Source organism: Miniopterus schreibersii, assembly GCF_964146895.1.
Source record: "Miniopterus schreibersii genome assembly, chromosome: 8".
In the NCBI taxonomy this organism is placed as follows: Eukaryota; Metazoa; Chordata; class Mammalia; order Chiroptera; family Miniopteridae; genus Miniopterus; species Miniopterus schreibersii.
The window spans coordinates 64,250,250-64,263,651 of NC_138109.1; the positions used below are offsets into that span (position 1 = coordinate 64,250,250).

The 13,402-nt window shown below is 41.3% G+C and overlaps 1 protein-coding gene across 3 annotated transcripts in view; it reads right to left on the reverse strand.

Annotated features, from left to right (window-relative positions):
• Positions 1-3,750: 3,750 nt before the first annotated feature.
• Positions 3,751-13,402, reverse strand: part of E2F3 (E2F transcription factor 3) — a 72,125-nt gene continuing 62,473 nt past the window's right edge. For all 3 annotated transcript variants that reach the window (XM_081143993.1, XM_081143992.1, XM_081143994.1), the window contains exons 5-7: positions 10,622-10,736; positions 9,256-9,391; positions 3,751-7,133 (exon numbers count right to left, since the gene is read on the reverse strand). In XM_081143993.1, the coding sequence (XP_081000119.1) occupies positions 6,871-7,133; positions 9,256-9,391; positions 10,622-10,736 (514 nt within the window). In that variant the 3' untranslated portion in view covers positions 3,751-6,870. The remainder of the gene's footprint in view (positions 7,134-9,255; positions 9,392-10,621; positions 10,737-13,402) is intronic.

The following is a 13,402-nucleotide window of genomic DNA, read 5'->3' on the forward strand; positions in this document are numbered from 1 at the left end:
CCATGAAATCAGGGTTGTAGTCATGATGTAGACTAGAAAATGCATCTGCTGATTTACACTTGAGCTGTGCCTGCTCTACAGTCTTCTGCAAGCACTTCTGCATCCAGATGCACAGGTCCCTAAACCACCCGAGATCAAGTCTCTCCTGCTTTGTAAAGGCGTCATCCTTCCTTCATTTCCATTTCTGCCTCTAACCATCTGTCCTTCCAAGTCTTCCAAACATAGCTTCAGAAAGAAAAGTCACTTATTCAGTGTCTGGCCCTCAGTATTTACTTCTCCTAGCTAAACTTGTTTCTTCCCAACTAGACAGTAAGCTTCCTCTTGCTAACAGGAACTATGACTTTTTCTATTCGGACTCCAGCACTTACAACAGTCCCTGACATTTCTGCTTGTTCAAGGAATAACAGAATAAAAAAATGAACATGATTCTCTCTCTCTTTTAAGGAGTTAAAGGGAAAATGTATTGAGTGCTTACAGTGCACCGTATTTTCTTTTTTATTAAATTTATTGGGGTGACATTGGTTAATAGGATAATATAGGTTTCAGGTGTGGGTTTCTGTGATACAAAATCTGTATATTGCACTGTGTCCCCACCACCCAAAGTCACATCTTCTCCTGTCACCATATATTAGGCCCCCTTCATCCCCCATCCCCTTCCCTCTGTTTGTGTCTGGGTTTCAGTTTTATATCCTACATATGAATGAGATCATATCATGGTTCTTAGCTTTTCCTGACTGATTTATTTCACTTAGGATAATATTCTCAACGTCCGTCCATGTCGTTGCAGATCGCAGTGTTTCATCCTTTCTGATGACTGAGTAGTGTTCCATTGTGTGTATGCACCACATCTTTACCCAGTCCTCTTTCTCAGGACACCTTGGTTGTCTCTATGCCTTGACCACCGTGAATAATGCTGCAATGAATATGGGGGTGCCTGTGTCTTTGTGAATAAATGTTTTCAAGTTTTTGGGGTAGATACCCAGGAGAAGGATGGCTGGGTCATATGGTAACTCTAGTCTTAATTTTTTGAGGAATCGCCAGACTGTTTCCCATAGTGGCTGGACCAGTTTACACCCCTGCCAGCAGTAAATAAGTTGAACATGTTTCTCTTAATGGATATTGTATGAGTGAATTCAATTAACTTTTCTATAATGGTTTTCTTTTCTGTCTCAATAATATTGAGACAGATTTCTAAATTGTTCCCAGAATAGAATAAGCGCATTTCTGAAACAATACTCAAGTAAGGTTCTGAATTATAAAATATTTACACGTTCTAGTTATACATTAGCCTTTTTATTTTTTTAATTTTTAAATATGTCTTTATTGATTTCAGAGAGAGGAAGGGAAGAGGGAGAGTTAGAAACACCAATGATGAGAGAGCCATCGACTGGCTGCCTCCTGCACGCCCCCAACCGGGGATTGAGCCTGCAACCCAGGCATGTGCCCTGCCAGGGAATCGAACCGCGATCTCCTGGATCAGAAGTCGATGCTCAGCTTGAGCCGCTGGCCAGACGGCAATTCTTGTTTATTTGCTAGCTCCCACCACCCCTGCCTCCAGTAGTCTAACTGGAACAAGGAATACATCATGCATCATTTTGTTCTGATTTCATCACTGGCTTAACTATAGAATGCCCGCTGACCGACGGTGCAAATCCCTGGGTAGATAGTAGCTGTGTCGGATGACAGAAATCAGGTGCCCAAATTCTGGGAAAATGGAACTCCTAGGCAGAACTAAGGATGAAAACAAAAATGCAAAACAATAGTAATGAAAATTCCAGTACCAGGTACAAAATGAGGAAGATGACAGCAAAGGTAAAAAATCTTTGAGCTCATTATATCACTGTTGCCTTTGGGCATTGTTTTTAAAAATATTCTTAAACCTCAGACTCTTCGTCAGCAAAACAGGAATAATTCATTCATATATTAGGTATTATAAATATGTTTTCTAAGAACTGGGGACACAACAGTTCACTGTACCAAGTACCTCTCCTCACTGAGCTTACATTCTGGAAGAGGAGATATCATATTAGCTAGTGATGTGTGCTTTGAAAACAGAGTGCTCAAGAAAGCACTTATAATAATAGTACCTGGCATCTCAATAGCCAAAAGGTGGAAGCCCAAATGTCCATCCACTGATAAATGGGTTTAAAAAATGTAGCATGACCATACAATGGAGTATTATTCAGGTAGGAAAAGGAATGAAGCCCTGGCAGGTGTGACTCAGTGAGCTGGAGCATTGTCCGTTGCACCAAAAGATAACCAGTTTGATTCCTGGCCAGGGCACACGCCCAGGTTGCAGGTTCCATCCCGTCTGGATGTGTGTGGGAGGAAACAGATTGATGTTTTTCTCTCTCTAAAGTCAAAAATATATTTAAAAAAATAAAAAGGAATGAAGTACTGACACATGCTATAACTTGGATTAACCATGAGGACATTATGCTAAGTAAAAAAAGACAGACACAAAAGGTCATGTATTGTATGATTCCATTTATAGGAAATATCCAGAACAGGCAAATCCGTAGGGACAGAAAGCAGATGAGTGGTTGTCAGGGGCTGGGAATAGATGAGACGTGATGGCTCGATGGGTATGGTTTTTTTGGGGGGCTGAAAACGTCCTGAAATAGTGATCTTACACAACATTGTGAATGTATTAAATGTCATTGATGGTTAATTTCGTCATATGTATTTTACCTGGCATAATATAAATAGTACCTGGAATATAAGCATTCAATGTTATATATTACTTTATAGCAAAACAAACAAAAATCACTCAAGCCGTGACCAGCATGGCTCAGTTGGTCGGAGCGTTGTCCCATATACCAAAAGATCTCGGGTTCAATTCCTGGTCAGGGTACATACCCAGGTTGTGGGTTCCATCCCTGGTTGGGGCGTGTGGGAGGCAGCCAATCAATGTTTCATTCTTGTATTGATGTTTCTCTCTCCCCCCTTCCCTTTCTCTGAAAATCAATAAAAGCATGTCCTGGGGTGATTAAAAAAATTTTTTTAATCGCTCAAATAGAAAATCACCTAGATCAATAAATTATTAAATGTTTTTAATTACTGGAATACTATGCAGCCTTTGAAGAGAATGAACATGATCTCTAAGTAGAAACATGGAAAGATGTCCAAGATGTAGTTAGTGGGGGGAAAAAAGCTAAAGATCAGCATATATTTGGTATAATTTGTTAAAATACACATATGCATGCACATGCGTTTATATATGCCTAGGAAACGAGACGTGAAGAAAAATGAAAAGAGTAGTGGTTACCTCTGGGGTAAATAGACTGGGGGCGTGGGAATTTTTTTTGGTACACATTTTGAAGTTTTTAGATGAGCTCAGAGTTAAGAGTGTGACACAGCAGTTAAGCCCCAATTTGGCATTACAAGAAATACAGAATTTTGAACAACAGAGGTAATTACCAATATTGAAAAAAGAACATTTATTGGCTTCATACTCCTTATGAGGAACAGAACTCGACTTGCCACTTTCTCAGTATAAAAATCCTTCTTCAGTACCTGGGAGTGGTCTCTGAGGTGGTCAGACACGGCAAGTTCCTGTGCTTCCCAAGTGGGGAGCACACCACAGGTGCTCCACAAATACCTGCTCAGTGTTCCTGAAGCCCCAAATCACGGGGAACGCACAGTGTCTTAAGCTTTCGCCTCTACTTGCAAAGCATGTCTTTAAAAATGAAATTAATATAGGAGAGTAAGACCAAAGTAAGAAAATCCAGCCACAAGTCGCAACTCTTAAAAAAAAAAAATCATTTTATTGATCCATTACCATACAAAATTTATTCAAATTACACCCATTTGAAGTGGTAAGATCACAGCTAGAGAACAGGTTACCCTGTAACAAATCTATTTACAAAATCCATCATAAAAGCTTTTTTTTTTACATTATATTACACATTTTCTTTTTTAAACTAGCATACAACACACAAAGCTAAACTGATTAGTAGTTTGCCTTCTCCCAATTTTGGGAGAAATATTTCCCTTTGATAAAATCACGTACCCCATAGGAAAAGAAATTCCCACAATCTGACACTTGCCACCTGACTCACTCTACAAGGCATCCTCCCCTTCAAATCCCTCCTCTCACACACACGAGTTGTCATGCACACGCTGAGTTCTGACTTCTTTTTCCTGAAAGCTTTAAATACTGCAATTTTATTTACAGATCTACACTTGAAACAAAAATGGAAACAAGAACCACAACAAAACAACAAAAACAAAATATAACACTCTTAAAAAATTACAAACCAGCTAGAAAATATTCTGGCAGTGTTTACAAATTAATTGCTATCTTTGTACAAAATTGCTAATGAAAAGGTGAGTAGACTACATGTCAACTTAAATAGAACAATTGCTATGCACACATCTGTACATATAAACACACACCTTAACACTGTTTGACAGCTCATGTGTTGCCCTTTATACAGTTTATTTTCTAAGGCTCACGCAGTCATAATTCGCACACTTGTAACTTTTAGCCATTTCATGTGTGAGCTTTTAATAGCAGCAACTCAATGGTACCAGGAAACCGGCATACTTTGACTTAAAGGAACACAAATACTGGGGAACTAATCCACTTTGTCAAAAAGAAAATGACTAATGCAGACAGAACACAGTATGGACACTGCATGAATATCCACCAGTTAACGCCCATTAACTGAAGAAATCTTATGCACGAAGGAACTTTTAAGACTTATTAGTATTCCTTTCATTTTAAAACAATAAATACGGCATTACATTACGAAAGGTTTAACGAGAAACTCAACAAAACACACAACCACCTAGCCAGGTGAGCTCAGTCTTTAGACTTTGGAAAAAAAAAAAATCAGCTTTGTGCAGCTGGCAGAGAATTACACAAGGCTGGAAGCAGAGGCAGCTAACCGGATGAGATAAATATGGGAAATGGGGAAAAGCTTGGCATAAACGGTTTCCCATACAGGAAAAAAACCCCACAGTGCATTTCCAGTAGGCACTTGACACAAAGCTCCCCTCCCCCCGCCCCGCAGCGTCGTCATCTCGGACCACATTTGTACCAAGTCCAGTGTGTGCGGGAGGAGGCCGGGCTGGAGGCAGAGGGGAAAGGACGGTCATCTGCACCTTTGTTTTCTTCCCACACACACACCCACGCATACCCACACGAATCGTTTAAAGTGCTGGTGTCACGGTTCTGACCCCACCACCACTTTGCATATTGTGGAAATCTACCTGGAGTGAACGGGCCGGGGGCTCGTGGTTTTCCGTTTCGCGTGTTTCCTAAGGGGTAGTTTGAACTCGGTTCCGCACGCGAATCGCGCGCCTGCCGCCGGGCGGGGCACAGAGCGCTCCGGGCTCTGTTCGCGCTGGGGCTCGTCGTCCCTAAGGCTCCCTCACCCCGCGGGCTTCAGCACCCAAGGAATGGACGAGGTACCAGGGCGCATTCCCGGTGGGGAAGGGCCACCTCCCCCCGCCAACGCAAAGGCCCCCGCGGGGGACAGCACTCCTGCAGGGCGAGGCGGGGGGCACCCTGGCGCTCCCTCGCTTCGTCTTCCACGCCCGCGCTCCCCTTGGGCCACCTTGCTCCTTCACAGAGGGGGGGCGGGCTCTGGCCGGGGTACCACGGCGCCCCGCAAAGTGGGCGCTCCCTGCCCTCACCAGCGCGAGCAAAAGCCGCTACGGGATGCCACCCCGCACGGGGCGTCTTCCTCCCATCCGACCCCATCCTGAGGGGCGGTCTCCCTGAGTGCGGTGTAAGAGAGCCCGGGCCGGGGGCGCCGGGAGGCCAGGGCCCAGGGCCCCCGCCTGCTGTCCCTTGGGCCTGCCACGTCTCCCGACCCGGTTCCCCTTTCGGATGGGCCGCCAGGGCCAGCGAGCTCCAGGCCTGCCTGGCTCCCAGCCCCCCTCCGGGAAAGGAAGCCAGCCGCAAAGGCTGTTAAACCTCAGGCCCGCTCACACGCTAGATGCTCCGATCAGAGAGGTTCCCTACCTCTGCTTAAATAATCTGAATTAGCAAAAACCGCTTCAAAGTAAACAAACTGAAATGGTGATGGGTGCCACAGGAATGCTTAAATGGCAGCTAAAAGATAAAATAAAGTCTAAAACAATCCACAAAGAACTCCGAAGTAGGCATTTGCTACAAATCAACTTTAAACTCACAAACACGCTGGGGGCAGGGGAGTGGGAGTGGTTTATGGAGACAGGAAAATCCACAACAGCTTAGAGTGGCAGAACTCGGCTATTCTTCTGTATCTGCAACAAGTACTCGAAAACAGGTTCTTCATCAGAAAGGCTGTGGAGGTTCTCTTGACCTCCTAGTGGGACACACGGTCCATAGCTTACACTGAATTATGACAGTAATTTAAATATTCCTAAGAAGAGCTGAAGACATCCATTTCATACTTTTGCATGACTTCAAGTTTACAGTTCCTGTAGTTCCATTCCATATTAGCAGACCCCAACGACATGCTTTCTGCAGAGAAGGCACGGCTTGAAATGCTATTAAGGAAGATTGCTGTATTCCAGTGGCCCAGGTGGCCAGACCCCATTCTACAGCCCATCCGTCAGGCACAGCAAGCCAATCCGGGAGGGAGGGAGGAAAAGTATGGGTGAGAGACACCTGATTGCACATTTTCTCACTTGCTGACTCATCCAGGAGATTTTGGAGCCTGGGGCAAAGCAGGATTTTCCCAAGGGAGCCTGCAACTGTGCGTTTAGACAATTTAAAAAATTCCATTAAAATGTCAGCTTTGTTCTGAAGTTTGTAGTTTACTTCATGATACTATCTTGGAGGAAGAAGGTAGGAAGGGACAACACTGCATGACTGATGTTCTGGTTCCATTAATAAAAAAATATTGGTTTATAAGGGGAGTTCACAAAGCATAATCAACTACACATGAAGTCTTCCACCAGCGGGAGCTTTTCCAAATCATAAGCATCGAAGAGATCGCTGATACCTTCTTCCTCCCCGAGGCTTAGGAGATAGTCTTCTTGGAGCAGGGGAGGCAGTAAGTTCACAAATGGTCCTTCGAGGTTGGAAGGAATTTGGTCCTCAGTCTGCTGTAAAAGGTTGGCTGGGGAGGCCAAAGGAGAAAGGTTTGCCATAGAAATCGAGCAATCACTATGTCCTGAGTTGGTTGAAGCCAAGTCTGAAAGGAAAAAATTGGTGGAAACACAAAAATAAATCAGGAGAAAACCAAAATGATTCTTTTTTCCTCAGAATACACAGGTTGCTGTTATAAAAGCATTCACCCTCTGCTAATGACAATTAGACAACGTTATGATACAGATCACCTCTTGCAGCCTTTCTTTGTTCTAGTCTCCTCCCTTCTCTCTTAAAATACCTGCTCAGCTCCAAAGATTAGAGGCTAACAAGTTAAAAAACTTCTCTAGTATCAATTAGTCATTATTTCAGAAAAACAAAACATGCGGTACATATTATAAAGTTGGCTCCCTAGTAGAAACTCACTGATTTTAACTTAGTCACTAGCTTTATTTATTTATTTATTTGAGAGAGAAAAAGAGAGAGAAAGAAAGAAAAAAACCATTGATTTGTTCCACTTGTTTACACATTCATTAGTTGATTCTTATATGTGCCCTGGCCAGATCAAATCCACAATCTTGGCGTATTGGGAACAAGTTCTAACCAACCGAGTCCACCTGGCCAGGGCAAACAACCAGCTTATTAAAGATACCTCTAAAAATACAAATAATAAGACATATTCACTTTTAATATTTATGGAGGAAAAGTGTCTTTTGATTTACTATTTGATGTGTTGTACACCTTATCTGTGGCTTTGCTTCCACGGTTTCAGAATTACCCATAGTCAAGTATTAAATATTAAAATTGAAAATTCCAGAGGTAAACATTCCTAAGTTTTAGATTGCCACTGTTCTGAGCAGGGTGATGAAATCTCGAGCGGTCCTGCTCCATCCTGCCCAGGATGTGAATCATCCCTTTGTCCAGCATCTCCACATGGCAGACACTCCCTGCCCGTTAAGTCACCTAGGAACCACCTCTGTTATCAGCGGACTGTTGTGGTGCCACAGTGCTGTGTTCAAGTGCCCCTTATAGAGCCTAACGCCACCTCACAGGGCCCACACCATTCTCCTCACTCCACCTCATCATTTCACAGCATCACAAGACGGGTGAGTAGAGCACAAGACATTCTGACAGAGACACTACATTCATGTAACTTTTATTAGTCCATTGTTATAATTGTTCTATTTTATTATTAGTTATTGTGGTTAAACTCTTACTGTGCCTAATTCATAAATTAAACTTTATCATAGGTATGTGTGTATAGGAAAAAACAATATATACAGGTGACCCTTGAACGACATGTGCCCACTTATACTCAGATTTTTTCTCAGTAAATACTTGCACTGTCTTTGATCCGCACCTGGGAGTCTACGGAGGTCCTGCAACTGATCCCCCGCGGATACCGAGGGACAACTTAAGATTTGGGGGACCTGTAAGTTTATATGTGGATTTTTGACTGAGGGCAGAGGGACCCCTAACCCTGTTGATGTTCAAGGGTCAGCTGTACAGGGTTCAGTACTATCTCTGGTTTCAGACATCAACTGCATTTCTTTGTTCAGTATTAAGTCAGATCTGTTCACTTAAATCACTGCTATTCTTGCTGCTATATTGGGAGATGGGGAAAAAACTAAATACATATTCCTCAACTGAAACTGAAGGAGAAAAACACATACACACACACAAAAAAACCCCCCCACAAAACAAAACAAAAACACCCACAAAGAGCTGCCTTTGCTCTAGGGACAGTGCAGGGAAAAGTTAGATTTATTTGGCTAGGGGTTTCTCCCATATCCTCGCCCCATCACATTGTGGGGAAGGAGGGGAAATTAAGATAAAACTTCTTTGACAGAAGGCTTTTCTCCCCAAACATTTTAAATTCTCTCTCTAAGGAACTCTGTAGCATCAGGCAGAGATGTGTGGCCAAGGGTAGCTGAAGATTCGCCCAGCTTCACTCCCCACTTCAGCTGGTTTTCCAAACACTGTAAGGAAATGGTTTCTGCCAATAGCAAAAGCCGGAGGGACTCCATTAGTGGGTGGAGGAGTCATTAGCCCAAGATCATTATTTTATCCTATAAACTAGTCAGAATGCCTTTTAAAAAAATGTTACCTTCAAAACAATAATAATAGAAGATTTTGTGTCTTGCCTAGACTTGTGCTCCTGATACAGGATCCTTCTAGTCACCTTCATTTTTAACATAGTTTCCAAATGACAAAAACAGCATTCTTACCTTTGGAAGTGGGTTTAGGGATATTCCCATTGTGGTCTTGGTTGTTTGTTTTCATTGGACTGTGTGTTTCAGTCTCTTCTGGACACAAGTAAACCTCAATGGGCCCTTGAGTACTTGCCAAGTGTATTTGCAGGCTCTATGAACAGAAAAAAGTGAGAAAAGTTCAGAATGAAAGTTCCTTTAGAAAGGAAAGCTATAGTAATTTTCACCTAAAACTGTAAAGTAAGGGTAATTTTCATAGTTCATTTTCCTTTTCCACAGATAGTCCACCTTTTTCAATGACTGTCATCCTCTAGAGGATGGGTCAGCAAACTATAGCCCAAGGGCCAAATCCAGTCTACCAACTGATTTTTATGAATAAAGTTTTATTGGCACAGTCACGCTTATTCCCATTATTTATGCATTGCCTCTGACTAGTTTTTTTTCACTGCTACAACGGCAGAGTTGTGCCGTGAGCAGTTCCAACAGGACCATATGGCTCACAAAGCCAAAAATATTTACTGTCTCAAAATTTTTTTTTAAGAAAAATTTTTCCGACCCCTGCCTTAGAAGAGGTGAATTATGCTCTCTAAATGTATTCTTTCTTTTTTTAAAAAAACAAACAAACAACTATAGGCATTTTTTTTATGTTGAAGTTTAAAAACCACTGGAACTGAGTTTAGTAAGACAATGTAGCACACTAATATTTAAAATTCCTCTTCATCTAGGTCATAGAGCTATTATTATCACTTAAGGTGAGAACGCTACCCTAGATGGGAGCTTGCACATTTCATTCTCTTTTTATTTCCTATGCATATTCTTTTTACTACATTTCTTTACCTTAGAATTATAGTCTGGGACTATTATTATCAAATGATACCTGAAACCAATCACAAAAATATGTCCCTTACTTTCTTACAATATCCTCCTCTATCAAATAACCCAAAGTCCCATTTTATCTTTTAAAAGTAAACATGATGTAAATGATAAATTCTTAAGTACGCTAAGATAAGTTAGGGAGATGCTTTAAAACATACCTCTCTTCGTAGTGGGAACCATATCTAGAGTAATCAACATAAAATTCCCCAAAAGTTCAAAATGATCAGAACCAACAAATTATGAAAAATAAAAAAGAAAGTACAAGAGGGACAGGCCACTCTACACCACCTTGACCTGAGTGCCCTGCTATGTTACAATTAGACTTTCTGGACACTCAGTATACCCTGAACTGTTGAAATGTTCTGAAAGTTAGAGTTAAGTCAAATAGAGGGGGAAAGAGCTTCCCAGTTTTTAGGGGGATACAGGCTTTAACCAGAAGTTAACGGTTGTTTAACTTCAGGCGTCCCCAAAAGACCTCTGCAGACGAACAAAGACGGTGTCTCCTTACCTCTACTGGGTCAGGCACTTCAAGTCTTGTTTCTGGAGGGGCTTTCACAACTATAACAGTTTGGTCTTTAAGGCCACTAATTTTTCGAATATCTTGATATGTAACATAAGCTAACGTAATGACTGTTAAGGAAATCTTCTAAGTAATTGCCTCAGATGTAATAACCATTATGAGGATAACAAAATAGACGCATGGAAAACTTTTGAAGTATTTTATGATTTATAAGAATATATCTGTCTTGCCTTCTATATCTTGAAATATATGGGATCTCCCACGAATCTTATTTTCTGGGACAACAACAGAAATGTATAGCTTTTTCTGCCTGTTTTAAAAAAAGTCCATGGCTATTTAAATTTTTTAAATAAACACAGAAACAGAATAGTTGAAATAAAAAATTATCAAAAGAAAACCAAAACCCAATTTGGTACAGGATTTTCAAACCAAGTGCCTCTGGAGCACAAGTATTCCATGCCCTCTAATGAAGTCTGCTGTCACTCAAACTGAATGATGGCAGATCCCAATTTACAGAAAAATAAATAAATAATAAATAAGCTCTATTAAACATATCTTTTCTCAAATTCCAACAATTGCTATCTTGTACTTGACTATTAGCAAGTGTCAGCAGCCACCCAAATGAATGAATGAATGAATGAGTAGCAAACAGATATATTAGTGGAAGAAGTCAGAATACTGCTGAGGCAGGCAACATGTTTTTTAAAGTGTACCGGGGCTGGTTGTGATTAAATATTAAGAGTGTCAGTCTTTCTCTGTTAGAAAAATTATCCTTTTTATGACATTATTAACTCTATCAATATTTCAGTGTTCACAAGGAAGAAAGCAGCTTCCAGATGGTCTGTAACCTGAATGAATTTGAGAAACACTGATTTAGGAAAAGAGAGTAAAATAATATTTCAGTACTTCTTGGTAGTTACTTTTGAGCACTGAATGGTTGGTTCCTTTAGGGGCCCTGGCAGTCAAACCTACGAGGATATAATGAAAGAAGATGGTACTTATTATACGATAAAAGTATCCATTTAAGCTTGCCTAGAGAGACAAGCTTTTACTTGGCACTAAAAGAACAGGTTGCATGGTTTGCTTAAATAAGGAACATGGAGTAACATAATGTACAATGTCTTTAGCCAGCATTCTTTTTATGTTAACCCACCAAAAAAATGCCTACGATAAAACAGCAAATCACAACTCAATGAAGGCATTTCTATAGGTAATATAATAATGTACTTAATAGAGTCTGTGATCTAACATGTTTATCACAGACACAGGACTTGGAGAACCTAGAGGAAATAATGTCCCTTAGAATAGTAGTTTTTATGAGACATTGAAGGAAGCTATGAACACACTCACCAGAAAAAAAAGCACATTCACCACAAATCTGCTCATACATTTATGGGCATTTATCAAAGCTAAAGTCTCAATAACTGAGACAACAGCCAGTTCAGCGTTGAGCTTGACTGTACAGTTCAAGCAGGATTCCAGGTTTTAGGTCATCATATTTATCTCACCATGAAAGCCAACCGGTACCTTTATAAAAAGTCTTGACATGCCCTGGCCGGGTGGCTCAGTTGGTTGAAGCATCATCGGGTATACCAAAGGGCTGCGGGAGGCAGGCAACTGATCGATGCTTCTCTCTCTCTGTCTGTCTCTCTCTCTCTCCCTCTCCCTCTCCCCCTCCCTCCGTCACGCCCGCCCTCTCTGAAATCACTAGAAGCGTATCCTTGTGTGAGGGTTAAAACAAGTCTTGACAGTTCGGAATTTTTACTGAGAACACTGGGGAAACTGATAACCAGGTACTTACACCACAGCCCAAAGTGAAAAAACTACGTGACAAGAACTCATTAACATAAAGGCTCATCTGCAATTACTCAACATGCTGCAGGAAAGAAAATTTCAACACATTTGTGAACAAGCTGTACCAAATTCGGAACTGAATGGCACATGGAAATAAACCGTGCAAGCATATTCTCTAATCTTATAGACTTAAAAGTGCTTCCACTGTGGCTGCCTCCTGCATTTGCTTCTTGGGTTAGCAGTCCCCTGCTAGGAAGCTTTCATTTTCTGCAACAAAGGCCCCAGAGAAAGCTAATGTAGGTGACAATGCCATAAACTACAAGCTGCCAATCATGTGGAACCACCACATCTCCTCCTCACTGGGGCTCCCAACTAAGCAATGAACGAAGTAGCCCAACGAGAGCTATTCTGGTTTCTTCCCCTGTAAACCCACTCTGGCCACCACTGGGGGTTCATATCAGCACACCTCTTTCTCCATCTCACTAATCATCAGCTGACAAGGTTAATCTTTTGGTCAACAGGAAATGAACAATCGCAGTTTCAAAAAACAGCCTGAATTGGAAAATAAATGTCCCCACACCCTCCAAGGGAAAGCCTATTGGAGAGGAGACACTAGAAGAAAGTGGGCAGGACACATTTTATTGTCTGCCTCACAAAGGTAAATGTGGAACAGTTAAAGTTTGGAACTAAAATTAGAGATGGGGTAATTTAAAAATATTGCTTTTTGTCTCCTACTAATAACTGAGAATACTGCAAAATCTTCTTGGCAAAACAACGAAATAATCTCCTCAATCTTTTGTCTGAAGTGAGATGAAGAGTAAGTTGTCCTGAGATGGCCAACAGATTGTTAGCCTACTGAGAACAAAAACTGGCTTTTTACATTTTTATTTCCATGAACTACTGTTTGCAGATGAACAGATAAATTGAGATTTCTCAGGCACTGCGGTGCATCTAAAATCAATTTTTGGTGTTGTG